This window comes from Oncorhynchus mykiss, chromosome 12 (assembly GCF_013265735.2).
Source record: "Oncorhynchus mykiss isolate Arlee chromosome 12, USDA_OmykA_1.1, whole genome shotgun sequence".
NCBI lineage: Eukaryota > Metazoa > Chordata > Actinopteri > Salmoniformes > Salmonidae > Oncorhynchus > Oncorhynchus mykiss.
Window position 1 is genome coordinate 22,727,573 of NC_048576.1, and position 23,144 is coordinate 22,750,716.

At 41.0% G+C, this 23,144-nt stretch overlaps 1 protein-coding gene across 7 annotated transcripts in view; it reads right to left on the reverse strand.

The window, feature by feature from the left end:
- LOC110537220 (protocadherin alpha-C2) overlaps positions 1–23,144 on the reverse strand; it is a 63,284-nt gene that overhangs the window by 33,874 nt on the left and 6,266 nt on the right. The window contains exon 1 of one of the 7 annotated variants that reach the window (XM_021623097.2): positions 20,426–22,929. The exons of 1 other annotated variant lie outside the window; for it this stretch is intronic. In XM_021623097.2, coding sequence (XP_021478772.1) covers positions 20,426–22,798 — 2,373 coding nt within the window. In that variant the 5' untranslated portion in view covers positions 22,799–22,929. Of the gene's footprint in view, positions 1–1,407; positions 4,107–7,591; positions 9,562–10,629; positions 13,732–13,819; positions 16,934–17,168; positions 19,707–20,425; positions 22,930–23,144 lie in introns of those variants that run through there. 5 more of the 7 variants (XM_021623095.2, XM_021623098.2, XM_021623099.2 and 2 more) reach the window with 5 other exon arrangements.

Consider the following 23,144-nt stretch of genomic DNA (forward strand, 5'->3'; position numbering starts at 1 on the left):
CTCTGAATGATCGGCTATGAAAAGCCAACTGACATTTACTCCTGAGGTGCTGTCCTGTTGCACCCTCGACAACCAGTGTTATTATCATTATCTGACCCTGCTGGTCATCTATGAATGTTTGAACATCTTGGCCATGTTCTGTTATAATCTCCACCTGGCACAGCCAGAAGAGGACTGGCCACCCATCAGAGCCTGGTTCCTTTCTAGGTTTCATCCTAGGTTCCGGGCTTTCTAGCCCCTGTGCTTCTAAATCTGCATTGCTTGCTGTTTGCTGTTTGCGGTTTCTGTACAGCACTTTCTGACATAGGCTGATGTAAAAAGGGCTTTACAAATACATTTGATTGATTGATTGATTGATTGATGTTTTGCTGTAGCTTGGTGGTGCTAAAATAGACCTATAGAATACTTCAGAACTGATGCTGCTATCCACACCGGTGGTGCTGAAATAGTCCACTGCACAGTCTACTGTCCACAACTGTATAAGCACTTTGTAACATCTGCCGATGTAAAGCTTTATAAATACATTTGATTTCATTTCATTTGGAGAACTCCCTTCACCTAGGTCTAAATTGAAATGAAAAAACTAAAACCGCAGACACTAGGCCCTGCATGGAATGAGTTTGACAGCCCTGCTTTAAAGTATGATGAAGCAGCAGATGCTGTTATGTGAAATCTGAATCACTTCACAATCGACGACAATTTATAGGCTTACATTTACATGTACACTAATAATTCGATATTTCAACTTCATTCCATTTTTAGTATTCACAAGATTATGCAATAGTCATGCAAACACGTTACTCTGTTTATCGTAATCAGCATAAAGTCAAAATAGAACTAAGCATACGCCGATTAAAACCTGGTTTTCTAAGCAATCTTTCGAATTATTAGGACATGTAAACACATTTATCCGCGTTCCAGCTGTGTGTTTGATCTGCGCATGTGCTAGCACCAGCGGAGCGAGCCTCCCTCTTTATCGCAAGTGAAGTGAGTTTGGAACAACTGAATGTACGCATCTTAGAAGTTTTTTTTTTTCACATACAAACGTTATGTCGAACTTAGAATTAAATATGTTTCACAAAAATAACATGGTCGATGTGGTAGAACGTATATTTTCATTGGGGATTTTCTGCATTCATCAGAGTGCCATCAGGTAGCCTGATTGTAAAGATTATTAGGGAAATGGTACTTCTTGCAAAGAATGTAAAAGTTGTAATCGAACTATTATATTAATCTGACTATCCACAATAATCGTACTATTGGGTGCATGTAACCGTACTCAATGTCACTGTCAATAATCATCCAACAACATTTTTATAAAAAACAAATCCATAAGCAGTGAATGAATTAAAAAGACCCTCATTCTAACAGATCCAGTACTTATTGTGAATAGTGAAAAAGGCTTACCTTCTCACTACTAGGAAGCGTTCGTGTCCTTTGAAAAGTATCCCCGCCATTAATGCTGATCAGCTCCCCATCAGCAGATGAAAACGGAGTGGGGAAAACTACTACGTCACTCTTCAGTGTGTCAGAGCTGAAACACACGTCATACTGCTGAGTAGATTTGGAGTAAGACCAGCTCCCGTCAGGGTGTGTGGTGATCATTGGGGCGCTGCACCTGCTGAAACTGCCGTCTGTCCTGTGGCATTTTACAACTATTAAACTGATGAGTATCAGTAGAAATATCACTGATACTGACACAATGGCGACGAGCAGATACAGATTTAAATCTGAGAAACTCTCCTCCTTTACAGGCAGTTGTCTGAAAGTTGTCTGTGTGTCATCTGTACTTTCAACGACCATAACATCAATAGACACAGTCGCAGACAGGGAAGGTTCTCCATTATCAGACACCAGAATGACCAACGGGTGAGTTTTTAGGTCATTGTCACTCATGCGTCTCTTAGTCCGTATTTCTCCGTTGTTGGTTCCTATTCTGAATAGATTGGTCCCCTTTGGTTCAGAGATGTGATAAGAAAGCAGCGCATTATAACCAGAGTCGGCGTCTACAGCCCTGATCTTGGCCACAAAGTATCCCGCTTCAGCAGAATAAGGAATGTTCTCAGAATTAACGGAGCCGTGGTCAGAATAGGGCGGGAGAATCACAGGACTGTTGTCATTCTCATCCAGAATAAAAACGTTGACAGTGACGTTGCTGCTTAGCGGAGGAACACCAGAATCTGTGGCCTGAACTTGGAACTGGAACGTTTTCACTTCTTCATAGTTAAATGACTGTAAGCTGAATATTTCACCAGTTAGAGAATTTAAGTGTAGAAATGTTGACAAACGGGCGTATGTTTTGTTTTTTGATAGTGTATACGTCAATTGAGAGCTTTCATTGATATCCGGGTCATTCGCTGTCACGCTGCCAACACGAACCCCCACTGGACTGTTCTCCTCTATATAAAAGTTCAATATGGGCTCCGGAAAGAGTGGGGCGTTGTCATTCACATCAGAAATGTGTACAGTAATAACACTGGTACTGGAGAGAGGTGGGGTCCCTTCATCAATGGCTTTAATAGTTACGTTATGAAGAGAGGCACTCTCTCTGTCTAGAGGCCCGTCTACCACCAAAGAATAATAGTTCTTATAGGACGACTGTAATTTAAAAGGAACATCTCCTATAATAAATGCTTTGATGAGCCCATTTTTACTCCCATCTTTGTCTCCAATACTCAATGAAGCCACTGCTGTTCCTTTCTCGGCATCTTCTTTGACTGCAATGGTCAGTGATGTTATTTCTATCTCGGGTGTATTATCATTGATATCAAGTATTTCAATTAGGACTTTTGAATGGGCACTCCTTTGTGGATTACCCTTGTCTTTTGCTTGTACACGGATTTCAAACGCGGGGTTCTCCTCGTGATCTAACCTTCCTTTAATGGTTATTTCACCTGTGTGCTGATTGACTGCAAACAGCCTATGAAGATCCATTTCTCTGTTACTAATGAAGGAGTATTCAATCTCACCGTTTGCAGCTTCGTCTATGTCTGTTGCGTTTATGATTAGAACTAAAGTTCCAATGGCAACATTTTCTAAGACTTGGACTTTATACAGAGATTTATTGAAAATCGGGCTGTTGTCGTTCACATCTATCACATTAATTATTATCTCTAAAGTCCCGGATCGTGGAGGTTTCCCTCCATCAACAGCAATCAGTATCAGCCTAATTACAGCTTGTTTCTCTCGGTCTAAAGCTTTCTGCAGCACTAACTCAGCAGTCACACTATGCTCATCGCTCTGTACATCCAGAGAAAAGTATTCATTCGGGCTCAGGTTGTAGGTTTTTATCGATTTACTGCCAACGTCCGCATCACCGGCAAGTGGTAATGGAAATCTTTCACCTGGAGAGGCATTTTCGGTCATATTGATAACGTGAATGCGCTCTTGAAATGATGGCGCGTTGTCATTTATGTCCAAAATGTTTACTTCAATCCGATGGATTCGCATGGGATGGTTCATGATAGCTTCTACATCTATGGAGCATGTTATGGAGTTGGGGCAGATGGCATCTCTGTCAATTATCTCACTGACAAAAAGAACGCCAGTCTTCACGTCGATATCAAAATACCTCCGTTTGGATCCGGTTACTATCTGAATCTCTCTATATTCTAGTTCCCTCACGTTAAGATTTAGGTCTTTGGCGACATTTCCAACAAATGTTCCTTTATCCACCTCCTCTGAGACTGAATACACGAACTGTCCGGAACACAATCCCCATGAACAAAGCAGCAGAAGACATTGTATCCCAACACGTCTTCTGTGGTCACACAGGCCCATGGCTGTACAAGTAAACGCTTATCCAAAATATACTAAAAGGGAAAAATGAAAATAATACAAGCTCTGCTAATCCGTGTTTATACAACCCAAGTAATCCAGGACGCACAAGCATTTTCCTCTCATCCCAAAACACACGACTGGTTTCAACTCCATTCCCTTTTTAGTATTCACAAGAATAGTCCAGTATTATTCCTCCTAGAAATAATGTTCATGGTCAACAGCGACATCCTGTGTTTGTTGTATATACACCGCACAAATACTATTGACATAGCTGTTTATTTTTTTAAAAACCTTTATTTAACTAGGCAAGTCAGTTAATAACAAATTCTTATTTTCAATGACAGCCTAGGAACAGTAGGTTAACTGCCTTGTTCAGGGGAAGAACAGCAGTTTTTTTTTACCTTGTCAGCTCGGGGATTTGATATTGCAACCTTTCGGGTTACTAGTTCAACGCTCTAACCACTAGGATACCTGCCGCCCCTCCCATCAAAAGAACCGCGGTATACTAGTCGAGAGATTATTCTTAACGATACTTTGCAATATAATGAAACGATCATAAATAACTTGGGCCTACAGAAGAATAGGGTGGTCCGTGGATAGTGATGGGCCTTTCCGGTAGTGCAGAACCCCCCCTTGGTGCAGCGCCCCAATGATCACCACACACCCTGACGCGTTTACATACAGTACATCTCGAGTGCATTCCCGTCTCACCAAACTTGCTTGACTGTGCCTTCAGCAGTGGAAGTGCAGGAAGGAAGGAGGAACCTAATCAACACAATATAATCACGGTTTACAGCAACACCAAGTGTTTTTACTGTGTTTATTTGTTTAAATAATAAATATGTATTATTTTAGTTATTCAAAATATTGGTATCAACAGAATTGCAGAAATGGAAGCAGATTGATTTGTTTGGTTTGCTAAGCTAGCTAGCTAACTAGCTATAGCTGTGTACTGTTTGCATTCAAAAGATGCATTCAGCACTTCTAGTTTCCCCCACCCAAAGTGAGAGGACTGCAGTATGCATATGTCACAACAGTACGCATATGGCAGAAGGTGACGTTACAATGGACTGATGTGTGGGTGAGCTTTAAGCGCCAGTATTGGCAGCAGAAGAAGCATCTCCCAAGACATTTTGATTTGTTTAACACTTTTTTGGATACTACATGATTCCATAAGTGTTATTTCAAATATGCGATGCCTTCCCTATTATTCTACAATGTAGAGCATAGTAAAAATAAAGAATAGCCCTGGAATGATTAGCTGTGTCCAAACTTTTGACTGGTACTGTATATATATATATATATATACAGTTGAAGTCGGAAGTATACATACACTTAGGTTGAAGTCATTAAAACTCGTTTTTCAACCACTCCACAAATTTCTTGTTAACAAGCTATAATTTTGGAAAGTCGGTTAGGACATGTATTTTGTGCATGACACAAGTAGTTTTCCCAACAATTGTTTACAGACAGATTATTTAACTTATAATTCACTGTATCACAATTCCAGTGGGTCAGAAGTTTACATAAACTAAATTGACTGTGCCTTTAAACAGCTTGGAATATTCCCGAAAATGATGCCATGGCTTTAGAAGCTTCTGATAGGCTAATTGACATCATTTGAGTCAATTGGAGGTGTACCTGTGGATGTATTTCAAGGCGTACCTTCAAACTCAGTGCCTCTTTGCTTGACATCATGGGAAAATCAAAAGATATCATCCAAGACCTCAGAAAACAAATTGTAGACCTCCACAGGTTTGGTTTTACCTTGGAAGCAATTTCCAAATACCTGAAGGTACCACGTTCATCTGTACAAACAATAGTACGTAAGTATAAACACCATGGGACCCTGCTGCCGTCATACCAATCAGGAAAGAGACGCGTTCTGTCTCCTAGAGATGGAAATACTTTGGTACGAAAAGTGCAAATCAATCCCAGAACAACAGCAAAGGACCCTGTGAAGATGCTGGATGAAACAGGTACAAAAGCATCTATATCCACAGTAAAACGAGTCCTATATCGACAAAACCTGAAAAGCCACTCAGCAAGGAAGAAGCCACTGCTCCAAAACCGCCATAAAAAAGCCAGACTACGGTTTGCAACTGCACATGGGAACAAAGATCGTATTTTTTGGAGAAATGTTCTCTGGTCTGATGAAACAAAAATAGAACTGCTTGGCCATAATGACCATCGTTATGTTTGGGATGAAAAAGGGGGAGGCTTGCGAGCCGAAGAACACCATCCCAACCATGACGCACAGGGGTGGTAGCATCATGTTGTGGGGGTGCTGTGCTGCAGGAGGGACTGGTGCACTTCACAAACTAGATGGCATCATGAGGCAGGAAAATTACGTGGATGTATTGAAACAACATCTCCAGACATCAGTCAGGAAGTTAAAGCTTGGTCGCAAATGGCTCTTCCAAATGGTCAATGACCCAAGCATACTTCCAAAGTTGTGTCAAAATGGCTTAAGGACAAGAAATTCAAGGTATTTGAGTGCCCATCACACAGCCCTGACCTCGACCCTATAGAACATTTGTGGGCAGGACAGAAAAAGCGTGTGTGAGCACGTTTGACTCAAGTTAAACAATTTAAAGGCAATGCTACCAAATACTAATTTTGTGTTTGTAAACATCTGACCCACTGGGAATGTGATGACAGAAATAAAAGGTGAAATAAATCATTCTCTCAACTATTATTCTGTCATTTCACATTCTTAAAATAAAGTGGTGACCTAAAACAGGGAATTTTTACTATGATTAAATGTCAGGAATTGTGAAAAACTGAGTTTAACTGTATATGGCTAAGGTGTATGTAAACTTCCATTTTCAACTGTAAATAACCAACACAGTCTCACAATCAATTCGTGCATATATGTACAAAATGCATTTCAGCGTTTTTCTGGCTTAATTCGTGAGAAAAGACACGAATTTATGTGCTTCTTAATTCGTGCGAAAAGACACAAATTTAACCAGTATGCTACACACAAGCCTTTTCAACAACCATATAGACGCGATAGTTTATATTTAATTTTTGTTCTTAAACTCGATGTAGGATCAGGCAAAATCCCTTGAGTTGCGCACCTTATGCAGGTTTGGTCCTCGGTTGGTTGCCATGTGTCCATATCGAGTGTTGTGGTCATGATGTCTAGGTCCGCTTGTCAACGGATGTGGAAAGCATAGTGCAACCTAGGAGTTTGGTTTCTAGTTTTGAGTCGGTTGATCCACTTCCATCTCTGACACGTGGAAACCGGAGGGGGGAAGGGAGGGGGTGCACTCCACACATATGCGCGTAGGCCGTCCGTAGGGTGTGGGTTAGGGTTAGGTCCAGTTGGAGTTAGGGTTAGGTATAGTTAGTAGAATAGTTAAGGTTAGGGTTAAGGTTAGGGTAAGGTATAGTCGCGTATATGGTTGTTGCAAAGGAAACAAAGATACAAACAAAGAATGTTCAGTTTTACATGAAACAACGAAAAACTACAATATTCTGACATGTTCATACCTTTATCTGTTAGAGGACAATACGACACAACTTTGCTGCAGTTTTATCTAGAAAAAGTGAGCAAGAATGAGACTGGCTAACCAAAGTAGCCACAGGTCGCTGTCCATGGTGTTGAATTAAAAAGCTGCATTCTGCATCAATTTGGAGCAAAATTTTACCCAAACTATACCGTACCCATTAAATTTGTCAAGTTAGAAGAGAACTTCCCCAAGTTTTTCGGGAATTTGAAAAAATATAATGTGCACATAAGACAATAATGTCAATTTTTAAAAAGCAATTACAAAGCAAAATCCTTAGAAAAAGTGATCCTTACCTTCTCTGTGTTGGAAAGTGTTCCTGTCCTCTGAAAAGTGTCTCCTCCACTAATACTGATCAGCTCCCCATCAGCAGATGAAAACGGAGTGGGGAAAACTACTACATCACTCTTCATTGTGTCAGAGCTGAAACACACGTCATACTGCTGAGTAGATTTGGAGTAAGACCAGCTCCCGTCAGGGTGTGTGGTGATCATTGGGGCGCTGCACCTGCTGAAACTGCCGTCTGTCCTGTGGCATTTTACAACTATTAAACTGATGAGGCTCAGTAGAAATATCACGGATACTGACACAATGGCGACGAGCAGATACAGATTTAAATCTGAGAAACTCTCCTCCTTTACAGGCAGTTGTCTGAAAGTTGTCTGTGTGTCATCTGTACTTTCAACGACCACAACATCCATAGATACAGTCGCAGACAGGGAAGGTTCTCCATTATCAGACACCAGAATGACCAACGGGTGAGTTTTTAGGTCATTGTCACTCATGCGTCTCTTAGTCCGTATTTCTCCGTTGCTAGTTCCAATTCTGAATAGATTGGTCCCCTTTGGTTCAGAGATGTGATAAGAAAGCAGCGCATTATAACCAGAATCGGCGTCTACAGCCCTGATCTTGGCCACAAAGTATCCCGCTTCAGCAGAATAAGGAATGTTCTCAGAATTAACGGAGCCGTGGTCAGAATAGGGCGGGAGAATCACAGGACTGTTGTCATTCTCGTCAAGGATAAAAACGTTGACAGTGACGTTGCTGCTTAATGGAAGAACACCAGAATCTGTGGCCTGAACTTGAAATTGTAACTTTTTTACTTCTTCATAGTTAAAAGACTGCATGCTATATATCTCACCAGTTAAGGAGTTTATGTTTATCATTGTAGACAAGGGTATTGCATTATTGCCTTCTAAAAATGAATAAGACATCTGAGCATTTTCATTTATGTCTAAATCATTCGCAGTCAAGCTGGCAATATGACCTCCCACTGGGCTGTTTTCTTTTAAATTCACCATTACGGTCTCTGAAAAGCGAGGCGCATTGTCATTCACATCAGAAATGTGCACACTAATTACTCGAGTGCTGGAGAGAGGTGGGGATCCTTCATCTGTTGCAACAATGGTTACATTGTACATTGAAACAAGTTCTCTGTCTAGTGGCCCATCAACTAATACAGAATAGTAATTATTATATGAAGACTGCAACTTGAAAGGACCAGAACCTGCAATGTTACACTGAACTACTCCATTCTTACCCCCATCTTTGTCACTGACTGTGACTAAGGCAACAGCTGTGCCTGTTTTCACATCCTCGCGAATAGTGTCAATGAGTGACGTCACTGATATTTCTGGAGTGTTATCATTCTCATCAATAACTTCAACTAAGACTTTACAACGTGTACTCCTAGGTGGAATACCCTTGTCTTTTGCTTGGACTCTTAACTCAATTGCAGCATTTTGTTCATGGTCAATCACTCCCTTTACCTCAATCACCCCTGTCTCAGGAACGATAGAGAATAGAGCTTCGTTTTCAGGCCCATATCCAACTAGAGAATATATTACTTCACCATTTATTCCTTCATCTATATCCGAAGCAAGAAGAGAAGTTACTTTTTTTCCTACCGGCGAATTTTCATTCACTTTCACTTTGTAGAGAGGTTTGCTGAAAATTGGATTATTGTCATTTATATCCATAACGTTTACCACAATCTGTAACGTCCCTGATCGAGGAGGGTTTCCTCCATCAACAGCAGTCAGTGTCAGCTGGATCACAGCCTGTTTCTCTCGGTCTAAAGCTTTCTTTAGCACTAATTCCGCAGACACACTCTGCTCTCCACCGCTCTGTACATCCAGAGAGAAGTGTTCATTTGGACTCAGCTTGTAGCTTTTTACCGCGTTACTACCAACATCTGGATCTTTTGCAATGGGTAAGAGGAATTTGTCTCCCAAAATAGCTATCTCTGTAATATTCATTGTAAGTGTATTACCTGAGAAAAATGGCGCGTTGTCATTTGTATCCAAAATCTCTATCTCGATCCGATAAAGACTATGCGGGTTTTGTGCTAGGGCCTCTAAATTTAAGGCACAAGTCTTGCTCGTCACACATAGGTCTTCTCGATCGATTCTCTCAATCACAAACAGAGCACCAGTCTTAACATTCACATCAAAATACTTCTGGTTAGATCCGGCTACAATCTGAAACATACGAGACTCCAATTCCTGAACATTGAGATTGAGGTCCTTGGCTATATTCCCAACAACGGTTCCCTTGTTCACCTCCTCTGAGACAGAATAGACAATCTGGCCGGATGATAAATTCCAGAAACAAAGAAGAAGCAGAATTCGAATAAAAATACATGCATGGAGAAAGAGGCCCATCGTTATCCACGGTTCAGTTGTTTGTGCCAAACATCGATAAGTAGATTCTGAAAGTAGTGTTATCTACCATAAAAACATTAGACATAAAACGCCCAAAACGCAGTGAGAATGCTTTCTTGTATAAAACACAAACCGAGTGCGATGTATCCTGGACCTGTACAAATCCCTCCCAGCTCATGAAAAGCCATAGAGGGAGGGGCACCAGACTGAGAAACAACCTTCATATCCATGGTCTGCAGCGACACGGTGTGACATGAAAGGAGTGTTTTTAAAAACCACCAGCGACCCAGTTATGTCGCTGTCCACCCCAGTGGTGCTGAAGTCAAAAGAAAAGTGCTTCTTAAACGAGCTGTCTTTTTTGACCTACAATTAACCATAACATTTACACCATATGAACCCCAAATTATGAAAATATTGTTTGAACAAAGTGATTAATATTCAGAAGGCAGAAAAGTTCAACAAGGTAGGCCTAACTCTATTCAACAACATAAGGTACCCACCCCTACATGACCTTGTCAAAAGGCACATTGAACGAAACAACAACATGCTGAGACATGAGGATTTCCTGATCAAAACTAATGATATAAAACAAGAGACATATTATCGACATACAAATAGCATTTTGGTCAATAGATGGTGCATAGTATGCTTTTATAATGAAGGGTAATTACCTTCTCGCTAATGGGAAGCGTTCGTGTCCGTTGAAAAGTGTCTCCTCCATTGATACTGATCAGCTCACCATCAGCAGGTGGAAACGGAGTGGGGAAAACTACTACTTCACTCTTCAGTGTGTCAGAACTAAAACAAACGTCATACTGCTGAGTAGATTTGGAGTAAGACCAGCTCCCGTCAGGGTGGGTGGTGATCATGGGGGCGCTGTACCTGCTGAAACTGCTGTCTGTCCTGTGGCATTTTACAACTATTAAACTGATGAGGCTCAGTAGAAATATCACGGATACTGACACAATGGCGACGAGCAGATACAGATTTAAATCTGAGAAACTCTCCTCCTTTACAGGCAGTTGTCTGAAAGTTGTCTGTGTGTCATCTGTACTTTCAACGACCACAACATCCATAGACACAGTCGCAGACAGGGAAGGTTCTCCATTATCAGACACCAGAATTACCAACGGGTGAGTTTTTAGGTCATTGTCACTCATGCGTCTCTTAGTCCGTATTTCTCCGTTGTTGGTTCCTATTCTGAATAGATTGGTCCCCTTTGGTTCAGAGATGTGATAAGAAAGCAGCGCATTATAACCAGAGTCGGCGTCTACAGCCCTGATCTTGGCCACAAAGTATCCCGCTTCAGCAGAATAGGGAATGTTCTCAGAATTAACGGAGCCGTGGTCAGAATAGGGCGGGAGAATCACAGGACTGTTGTCATTCTCATCAAGGATAAAAACGTTGACAGTGACCTTGCTGCTTAGTGGAGGAACGCCAGAATCTGTGACCTGAACTTGGAACTCTAACTTTTTCACCTCCTCGTAGTTCAATGACTGTAGGCTGAATAATTCACCAGTTAAAGAGTTTATATTCATCATTGTAGACAACGGTATTCCATTATTGCCTTCTAAAAATGAATAAGACATCTGAGCATTTTCATTCATATCAGGATCATGCGCAATCAAGCTGGCAACAAGCCCTCCAACGGGACTATTCTCCTTCAAATAGACATGAATTATTTGTTCTGAAAAGCGAGGCGCGTTGTCATTCACATCAGCGACATACACAATAATGACACTGGTACTGGAGAGAGGTGGGATGCCTTCATCTGTAGCTGTAACGGTCACATTGTACTGGGAACCACTCTCTCTATCTAGAGATCCATCTACTACTAATGAGTAATAGTTTTTATAGGAGGATTGCAATTTGAATGGAACAGAGCCTACTATTTGGCAGTGTACTTTTCCATTTACACCCCTGTCTTTATCAGACACTGTTATTAGACCAACAGCTGTATCTGATTTTGCATCTTCTCTGACTGCATTCATCATTGAAGTTATTGATATCTCTGGAGCATTGTCATTGACATCTATCACTTCAACTAAGACTTTACAGTGCGTTGTGCGAGGACTAGAACTCCTGTCTTTGGCCTGTACGTGCAGCTCAAACGCAACATTCTCTTCCTGATCAATCACTTCTTTTACTGTAATTTCACCAGTAGCTGGATTTATTTGAAAAACATCCAATGCTTTCTGATTGCCGTGATGAATCAAATGAAAAAATATTTCCCCATTTACTCCTGAGTCCAAATCGGTTGCGTTCAGTTTTATTATAGGTGTGCCTATAGGTACGTTCTCCGACACACGTACTTTGTACATTGGTTTGCTGAAGATTGGACTATTATCGTTCACATCTATCACATTCACTATTATCTGAAGAGTCCCAGATTTAGCAGGTTTCCCTCCATCAAGAGCAGTCAATAGGAGCCGGATCACAGCTTGTTTCTCTCGATCTAAAGCTTTATGTAACACTACCTCGGAAGACACACTCTGCTCTCCACCGCTCTGTATATCCAGAAGGAAGTGTTCATTTGGGCTCAGCTTGTAGGTTTTCACTGAATTACTGCCGATATCAGCATCATTAGCCCTTGGTAGAGGATATCTTTCACCTGGAGAGGTTGATTCTGTTATATTCAATGTATGATCACTAATATGAAATGAAGGTGCGTTGTCATTTATATCTAATACTTGGATCTCTAAACGATACATGTTGAGAGGGTTCTGTGCAATGGCCTCCAAGTTTAGAGAGCATTTTTGACTGGTCATGCAGAGTTCCTCTCGGTCGAATATTTCCTTGACAAACAAAGAACCGGTCTTTAAATTCACATCAAAATACTTGTTGTGAGATCCGGATACAATCTGAAACATACGAGACTCCAGTTCTTGAACATTGAGATTGAGGTCCTTGGCTATATTCCCAACAACGGTTCCCTTGTTCACCTCCTCTGAGACAGAATAGACAATCTGACCGGAAGATAAATCCCAGAAACAAAGAAGCAGCAGAATCTGAATCCAAATACATCCATTGACGGAGAGGTCCATTGCTATCCACTGTTCATATGCAATTTGCAGTAATCATTAATAAGGAAATCACGAAAAAGCATGTATAAGCTAACGAGATCAACTCCTCTACCCCATGCCAAACACTCCTTCACGAATACAAGCCATGATGTTATGACAAAGCCCTTCCTGCAATGAATACCAGACACCGCACAAAGACTTCAAGAAAAAAAAAGTTGTTTTTTTCCCTTGGTCTACAGCGACACTTAGTGCTTACTAATGAATATGATGTTGGTCAAACGAGAAAGTACAACAATCAGAGTGCATCATGTCTTTCTTTATACAGTTAAAATGTGATATCAGTTTGAGTATTACTAGGCGTACTAGACTACACATAGAAAAGGCTGAAATCGAAGTTATTTTTAGGAGCAATAGATTACGAAATAAAATGTAAACGTCTGGATAGGCTGCTATACTCAATAGCACTTTGACAGACACATTTAACCAAATATCTTTACAGCTGTTCATCAACAGTAGGCAACAATGATATTGTAAGAAACGTTTTGGATGTTGAAATTATGCAGGGTCGAGAAATAATCATATACATTTGTCACGTTAAACGATACTAATCTGAAGAAGCAACGTTTCTGATCGAGATCACAACAAGACTACAATTGAAAGCGCAACCTTCCTCAAAGATGAGGAAAATAGGGAAAGGACAACTCACCAATCTGCTGGAGAGGACAGTTTCTCCCACGGTGTCGCTCTCCACCAGTGTGGTGCTGATGCCACCAGGGCTCTCCACAAACACTTCTCAAATATTTTGTAATAGTTGGGAAAATCTATATTATTGTCTTACCTTCTCTGTGTTAGGGAGTGTTCGTATCCTTTGAAAAGTGTCTCCTCCATTAATACTGATCAGCTCACCATCAGCAGGTGGAAACTGCGTGGGGAAAACTACTACTTCACTCTTCAGTGTGTCAGAACTAAAACACACGTCAAACTGCTGAGTAGATTTGGAGTAAGACCAGCTCCCGTCAGGGTGTGTGGTGATCATTGGGGCGCTGCACCTGCTGAAACTGCCGTCTGTCCTGTGGCATTTTACAACTATTAAACTGATGAGGCTCAGTAGAAACATCACTGATACTGACACAATGGCGACGAGCAGAAACAGATTTAAATCTGAGAAACTTTCCTCCCTTACAGGCAGTTGTCTGAAAGTTGTCTGTGTGTCATCTGTGCTTTCAACGACCACAACATCAATAGACACAGTCGCAGACAGGGAAGGTTCTCCATTATCAGACACCAGAATGAAAAACGAGTGAAATTTTAAGTCATTGTCACTCATGCGTCTCTTAGTCCGTATTTCACCATTGTTGGTTCCTATTCTGAATAGATTGGTCCCCTTTGTTTCAGAGATGTGATAAGAAAGCAGCGCATTATAACCAGAGTCGGCGTCTACAGCCCTGATCTTGGCCACAAAGTATCCCGCTTCAGCAGAATAAGGAATGTTCTCAGAATTAACGGAGCCGTGGTTAGAATAGGGCGGGAGAATCACAGGACTGTTGTCATTCTCATCAAGGATAAAAACGTTGACAGTGACGTTGCTGCTTAGTGGAGGAACGCCAGAATCTGTGGCCTGAACTTGGAACTGGAACTGTTTTACTTCTTCATAGTTAAAAGACTGCATGCTATATATCTCACCAGTTAAATCGTTTATATTTATCATTGTAGACAAGGGTATTGCATTATTGCCTTCTAAAAATGAATAAGACATCTGAGCATTTTCATTCATATCTGGATCATGCGCAGTCAAGCTGGCAATAAACCCTCCAACGGGACTATTTTCCTTCAGATAGACATTCATTATTGGTTCTGAAAAGCGAGGCGCGTTGTCATTCACATCAGCGACATACACAATAATGACACTGGTACTGGAGAGAGGTGGGATGCCTTCATCTGTAGCTGTAACGGTCACATTGTACTGGGAACCACTCTCTCTATCTAGAGATCCATCTACTACTAATGAGTAATAGTTTTTATAGGATGATTGCAATTTGAATGGAACAGAGCCTACTATTTGACAGTGTACTTTTCCATTTACACCCCTGTCTTTATCAGACACTGTTATTAGACCAACAGCTGTACCTGATTTTGCATCTTCTCTGACTGCATTCATCATTGAAGTCACTAATATTTCTGGGGAATTGTCATTGACATCCATCACTTCTATCAGGACTTTACAGTGTTTTGCACGGGGACTAGAACTACTGTCTTTGGCCTGTACTTGTAACTCAAACGCAGCATGCTCTTCGTAATCAATTGTTCCTTTAACTGTAATTTCACCAGTGACTGGGTTTATTTGAAAAAAGTCCAGAGCGTTTTCCTCCCCATGGCCTATCAAAGAATAAATTATTTCCCCATATACTCCTGAGTCCACATCAGTTGCGTTAATTGTTATTATAGGTGTGCCAGTAGGGAGGTTCTCAAATATACTTATTTTATACAAATGTTTGCTAAATGTCGGGCTATTATCGTTTACATCTATCACATTAATAAATATATTTAATGTCCCGGATCGTGGAGGTTTTCCTCCATCAACACCAGTCAGAAGGAGCACGATAACCGCTTGTTTCTCTCTGTCTAAAGCTTTCTGAAGCACTAAGTCAGCAGACACCGTTTTCTCACCGCTCTGTACATCCAGAGAGAAGTGCTCATTTGGGCTCAGTTTGTAGGTTTTAACAGAGTTACTGCCTATGTCAGCATCATAACCTCTTGGTAGGGGATATCTTTCACCCGGAGAGGTAGATTCTGTGATATTTAATGTATGATCACTTGTACGAAATGAAGGTGCGTAATCATTTATATCTAATACTTGGATCTCTAAACGATACATGTTGAGAGGGTTCTGTGCAATGGCCTCCAAGTTTAGAGAGCATTTTTGACTGGTCATACAAAGCTCCTCTCGATCGATTCTTTCTTTCACAAACAGAGCACCGGTCTTTAAATTCACATCAAAATACTTCTTGTTAGATCCGGATACAATCTGAAACATACGAGACTCCAGTTCTTGAACATTGAGATTGAAGTCCTTGGCTATATTCCCAACAACGGTTCCCTTGTTCACCTCCTCTGAGACAGAATAGACAATCTGACCGGAAGATAAATCCCAGAAACAAAGAAGCTGCACAACCGTAATCCAACAATTTCCACAATGCATGGAATGACCCATCGTTAAATCCACGTGAATCCCACACTTTCCGTATTCTATGAGAAAATCATGAAGATAATAAGGCAAATATTTTAGAAAAGAACCACATCATATACTCTCACGAAAGAGCTGTCGTTTCAAATGGAATCTGGCTCTGTTATTCTGACAAAAGCCTGCACAACACTGACTGATCGGCTCAGAAGGAGGGGCCCTAAAGAAATAAATAATGGGTTCATATCCACGGTCTACAGCGACACCCTGTGTTTTTCTTACTAAATGGACATGACACTGCTCAATTAGAAATAAGCACATGACCTACATATGCATCATGTCTTTGCCTGAAATAAAAGGGTTTAATAGTCTAAGTAAAAAATCTACTTCATTACAAGAAGAGGCAAATAGTACGCCAACTTATTTCACTTGTGGTTTACTTTATATAATTTAGAGACCACCTACCACGTTGACTAATCAATAGCACAACACTTGAGATAGTTATCATACAGGCATCCGCTATAGTTATTAGTAGTTGAAAAAGAAACAGAGAACTGAAGGTTATAACCCTTATGGTTGAATACATTTCAAAAGGAGATGGGTCACAACATTTAGGCAGTTCACAAAATGAAGCACTAAAGAAGATAAAGAAAAATAAAAATCCTTAATTTAATAATGTGGAAGAATGACTGAGAAAACTGATGCTTAATATTTTGAGCCCGTTAATTCCAGTTATGAAAGAGAAAGGTGTCACAATTTAAGGTTAATTGAAAGTCGAGAGATGTTAACACAACCCCTCAAAGATGAAGAATTTAAAGAAAGAACAACAATGTATACTGCTCGTCATTCACCAATCCACTGATGGAGATGGTTTCTGTCGCGGCATCGCAGTCCAAGAGCATGGTGCTAAAATCACCAATGCTGGAATCTCGGCAGATTTCACGAGCTCTGCACTAAAACTTTAATGAAACATTAGAATATTGGTAAAATAAAAATATGTTCTTACCTTTTCAGTGTTGGGAAGCGTCCGTGTCCTTTGGAAGGTATCCCCTCCATTAATACTGATCAGCTCACCGTCAGCAGGTGGAAACGGCGTGGGAAAAACGACTAGGTCACTCTTCAGTGTGTCAGAGCTAAAACACACGTCAAACTGCTGAGTAGATTTGGAGTAAGACCAGCTCCCGTCAGGATGTGTGGTGATCATTGGGGCGCTGCACCTGCTGAAACTGCCGTCTGTCCTGTGGCATTTTACAACTATTAAACTGATGAGGCTCAGTAGAAATATCACTGATACTGACACAATGGCGACGAGCAGATACAGATTTAAATCTGAGAAACTCTCCTCCTTTACAGGCAGTTGGCTGAAAGTTGTCTGTGTGTCACCTGTACTTTCAACGACCATAACATCAATAGACACAGTCGCCGACAAGGAAGGTTCTCCATTATCAGACACCAGAATGACCAACGGGTGAGATTTTAAGTCATTGTCACTCATGCGTCTCTTAGTCCTTATTTCCCCGTTGTTGGTTCCTATTCTGAATAGATTGGTCCCCTTTGGTTCAGAGATGTGATAAGAAAGCAGCGCATTATAACCAGAGTCGGCGTCTACAGCTCTGATCTTGGCCACAAAGTATCCCGCTTCAGCAGAATAAGGAATGTTCTCAGAATTAACGGAGCCGTGGTCAGAATAGGGCGGGAGAATCACAGGACTGTTGTCATTCTCATCCAGAATAAAAACGTTGACAGTGACGTTGCTGCTTAGTGGAGGAACACCAGAATCTGTGGCCTGAACTTGGAACTGGAACTTTTTCACTTCTTCATAGTTAAAAGACTGTAAGCTGAATATTTCACCAGTTATAGAGTTAATGTTGACAATTGACGAGGGCGATATATTATCACTTTTACTTTCCGATAGAGAATATAATACATGCGCGTTTTCCATTTCATCTGGATCATACGCACTTACACTAACTATCAGACCACTTACTGGACTATTCTCCTTTAGAAACATGTTAATAAGATGTTCTGGAAAACGTGGTGGGTTGTCATTCATATCAGAAATGTATACAGTAACAACACTGGTGCTGGAGAGAGGTGGGGTCCCCTCGTCCATAGCAATAATACTGATGTTGTACTGAGAACATTTCTCTCTGTCCAGAGGCCCGTCCACAACTAAAGAGTAGTGATTTTTATAAGAAAACTGCAGATTGAAAGGGACAGTATCACTTAACTGACAATTCACAATTCCATTTTTACCCCCATCTTTATCTGAGAGCATGACTAAAGCAACAGCAGCGCCAGACTTGGCATCCTCTCTTACTGTGCTCATGAGTGATGTTATTGCTATCTCTGGAGCATTGTCATTTATATCGACTACTTCCACCAACACTTTACAATGTGTCGTTTTTGGAGGTTGGCCTTGGTCTGATGCCTGGACTCGCAACTCAATCCCAACGTTTTCTTCATAATCGACATTACCTTTCACTGATACATCCCCAGTATATGGGTCAATAGAAAATATACTAGATTCTTTTGCATTCCTGTTACCAACAAAATAGTAAAGAATGTCACTGTTGATACCCTCATCCAAGTCTGATGCGGTGAGAGTTAATATTTTGGTTCCATTTGAAACGTTCTCCTCAACTTTCACTTTGTAAAGAGGTTTGCTGAAAATTGGAGTATTGTCATTAGTATCGAATACGTGTACAGTGATCTGTAATGTCCCAGATCTGGGAGGTTTTCCTCCATCAACAGCAGTTAGTATGAGCTTCATCACAGCCTGTTTCTCTCGGTCTACAGCCTTCTGCAACACTAACTCTGCAGACAAACTCTGCTCTCCACCGCTCTGTACATCCAAATAAAAATGTTCATTTGGACTTAGCTTGTAGGTTTTCATAGAGTTAATGCCCCCGTCGGCATCCTCAGCCACTGGCAGAAGAAATCGCTCTCCCGCAACAGCGTTTTCAGAAATATTTAATGTCAGAGAATTTTCCATGAAACAAGGTACATTGTCATTTGTATCCAAAATCTCTATTTCAACACGAAAAACATGTAAAGGATTGTGCGCAATGGCCTGCACATTCAAAGAACACTTCACATTGGTCTCACAAAGCTCCTCACGGTCGATTATCTCATTCACGAACAGAACACCAGTTCTTAGATTTACATCAAAATACTTCTTGTTGGATCCGGATACAATCTGAAACCTACGTGACTCCAGTTCCTGAACGTTGAGATTCAGATCCTTGGCTATATTCCCAACAAATGTTCCCTTGTTCACCTCCTCTAAAACAGAATAGACAATCTGACCGGAAGATATCTCCCATAAGCAAAGAAACAGCACAATCCGAATCCAAAAATATCCACAATGCACGGAATGGTCCATCCTTATACACAGACCTTCTGATTCTTCTGTGAGTTGTTTATGATAGATTTCTAATATTGCTTAGCAACGTTTTTATGTAGAAACAATCTCTCTATTAGTATACAACGGTTGTGTCTACACACAGACCTATCTCGAGTGCGTTCTCGTCTCAACAACTCGCTTGACTTTACCTGCCTCATCAGTGGAAGTGAGGAGAGGAAGGAGAAGCCCCATATAGTTATCAACTGAATAATCACGGTCTACAGCGACACCAAGTGCTTTTACTCTGCTCTTAAAATGAATACAGATGTGACTGCTCTAGTTATTCAAGATGTTGGTATCTATCAGAAGAGTTCATATAAAAAAAAAAGATAATCCAATGAACAACGCTTTGCATGATCCTCTCAAATGTAATTTATTGCTTAGCCCTAAATCTGACAAACAGCTGATGACCAGTAGTCGAACTCAATGGCTAAATATTCTGTGGTGTGCATATACATTTAAATAACTTTACCAGTTACTGCGTCAACCATAAACCATTAAAAACTACACTAATTTGACAGATCCAAAAGATTATCTGATATGGGAGAATATGAAACAACTTTACTGCAAACTAATTGAGAAAACGTGAGCAAGAATTAGACTGACACAAATCAAAGCAAGAAGCCATATGTTGCTGTCCCTGGTGCTGAATTGTAACGCTACATTCTGCATCAATTTAGAGGAGAATTTTTTTTTAAACTATCCTAAACCGTACCCATACAATTGGAACCGTCTATGTAAATGACAATAAATCTCGGGAATTTGAAAAATATAATGTGCACACACAAGATGAAAATGCTAATAAAATAAATCTAGACGTGACAAAAACATCCCATATCATGAACAGTTCTCCTTACCTTCTCTGAGCTCGGAAGCGTTCTTGTTCTTTGAAAAGTGTCTCCTCCATTGATACTGATCAACTCATCATCAGCAGGTGGAAACGGCGTGGGGAAAACTACTACGTCACTCTTCAGTGTGTCAGAGCTAAAGACCACGTCATACTGCTGAGTAGATTTGGAGTAAGACCAGCTCCCGTCAGGGTGGGTGGTGATCATGGGGGCGCTGTACCTGCTGAAACTGCCGTCTGTCCTGTGGCATTTTACAACTATTAAACTGATGAGGCTCAGTAGAAATATCACTGATACTGACACAATGGCGACGAGCAGATACAGATTTAAATCTGATAAACTATCCTCCTTTACAGGCAGTTGTTTGAAAGTTGTCTGCATGTCACCTGACCTTTCAACGACCATAACATCAATAGACACAGTCGCAGACAGGGAAGGTTCTCCATTATCAGACACCAGAATGACCAACGGGTGAGTTTTTAGGTCATTGTCACTCATGCGTCTCTTAGTCGTTATTTCTCCGTTGTTGGTTCCTATTCTGAATAGATTGGTACCCTTTGGTTCAGACATGTGATAAGAAAGCAGCGCATTATAACCAGAGTCGGCGTCTACAGCTCTGATCTTGGCCACAAAGTATCCCGCTTCAGCAGAATAAGGAATGTTCTCAGAATTAACGGAGCCGTGGTCAGAATAGGGCGGGAGAATCACAGGACTGTTGTCATTCTCATCAAGGATAAAAACGTTGACAGTGACGTTGCTGCTTAGTGGAGGAACGCCAGAATCTGTGGCCTGAACTTGGAACTGGAACTGTTTTACTTCTTCATAGTTAAAAGTCTGCATGCTATATATCTCACCAGTTAAAGAGTTGATGTTTATCATCGTAGACATTGGAAGGTTGTTGCTAGTTTCTGTTATTGAATATGTAACTTGAGCATTGCCATTGACGTCGGGGTCAATTGCAGTCAAGCTTGCAATTAAATTTCTCGCAGGACCATTCTCCTTTAGAAACATGTTTATTGTTAGTTCTGAAAAGTGCGGTGGGTTGTCATTCACATCAGAGATGTCTACTGTTATAACACTGGTACTGGAGCGAGGAGGTGTTCCCTCATCTTTAGCAATGATGGTGACATTGCACTGCGATGCGCTCTCTCTGTCCAGAGGTCCGCCCACTACTACAGAATAATAGTTCTTATAAGTAGAGATAAGTTTAAAGGGAACTTCTCCGACTATGGTACACAAAACACGTCCATTTTTACCTCCATCTTTATCTAATGAATTTATAGATGCGACAACAGTGCCAATTGGAGAGTCCTCTTTCACGGCGCCCATGTGTGATGTTACAGCTATCTCAGGGGCATTGTCATTCTCATCAAGCACTTCAACTAAGACTTTACACTGCGTGCTTCGAGGAGGGACGCCTCTGTCCTTAGCCTGTACACGGATCTCAAATGCTGTACTTTCCTCGTAGTCTATTTTGCCTTTAGAGGTGATAACTCCCGACTGCGGATCAATGGAGAATATTTCAGCATGTTTTGCATCTCCCTTTGCCGTTAAGAAATACATTATATCTCCGTTTACACCCTCATCAAAATCAGTCGCATTTAAAATAAGAATTGTCGTTCCACTTGGGACATTCTCAGGAATCTGAACTTTGTAGAGTTGTTTGCTGAAAGATGGGGAATTATCGTTTACATCAATAATGTTAACAATAATCTGTAATGTCCCGGATCTAGGTGGTTTTCCTCCATCAATGGCAGTCAGCACAAGCTTGATAACAGCCTGTTTCTCTCGGTCTAAAGCTTTCTGTAGCACCAACTCAGCAGACACCTGCTCTCCATCGCTCTGTACATCCAGAGAGAAGTGTTCATTTGGGCTCAGCTTGTAGGCTTTCACCAAGTTACTGCCAACATCCATGTCCTGGGCTTCAGGCAGAGAAAATCTCTCTCCTGGAGAGGCATACTCAGTAATATTACAAATATGAACTGTCTCTCGGAATGATGGTGCATTGTCGTTTATGTCTAAAATATTGATTTCTATGCGGTGGAGATGTGTTGGACCTTTCAAAATGGCTTCAACGTTTACAAAACACTTGACTGAATTCTGACACAGCATCTCCCTGTCGATTATTTCATTGACATACAGAAGCCCAGTCTTCCGGTTTACGTCAAAATACCTCTTATTCGATCCAGTTACAATCTCAACTCCTCTCGATTCCAAATCTTGCACATTTAGATTGAGATCTTTGGCTATATTTCCAACAACTGTGCCTTTATCCACCTCCTCTGAGACCATGTAGACGATCTGTCCTGAAGACAATCCCCATGAACAAAGCAATACAAAACACTGTATCCAAACATGTATTCTACGGTCACACAAATCCATCGCTGCTCAGTTCCTTGACACTGTAATCGAGATTAATCCCAAATTGATCAAATTGGTAGACCTGCGATAAATCCGCGACATTCCACCCAGCCGATTTATCTGTGCAGCAAGGTATTCCAATGTGTTCTTAAACAAAGCCTCACTACTATGCTAGCCTAGATCTACACATCCTGTAGCGAAGGATAGGAGGAGCCCGGGCTAAATCAGGTGCATTTCTATCGTGGTCAATAGCGTCTCCCAGCGTCGAAACACAATAATAGTAACCCATTGCTGAACAGAACAAATGTAAAAACACTTCAATGTGAAAATAATAGTTACAGCCTGTGGGTCTTTCTATGTCCCTCTG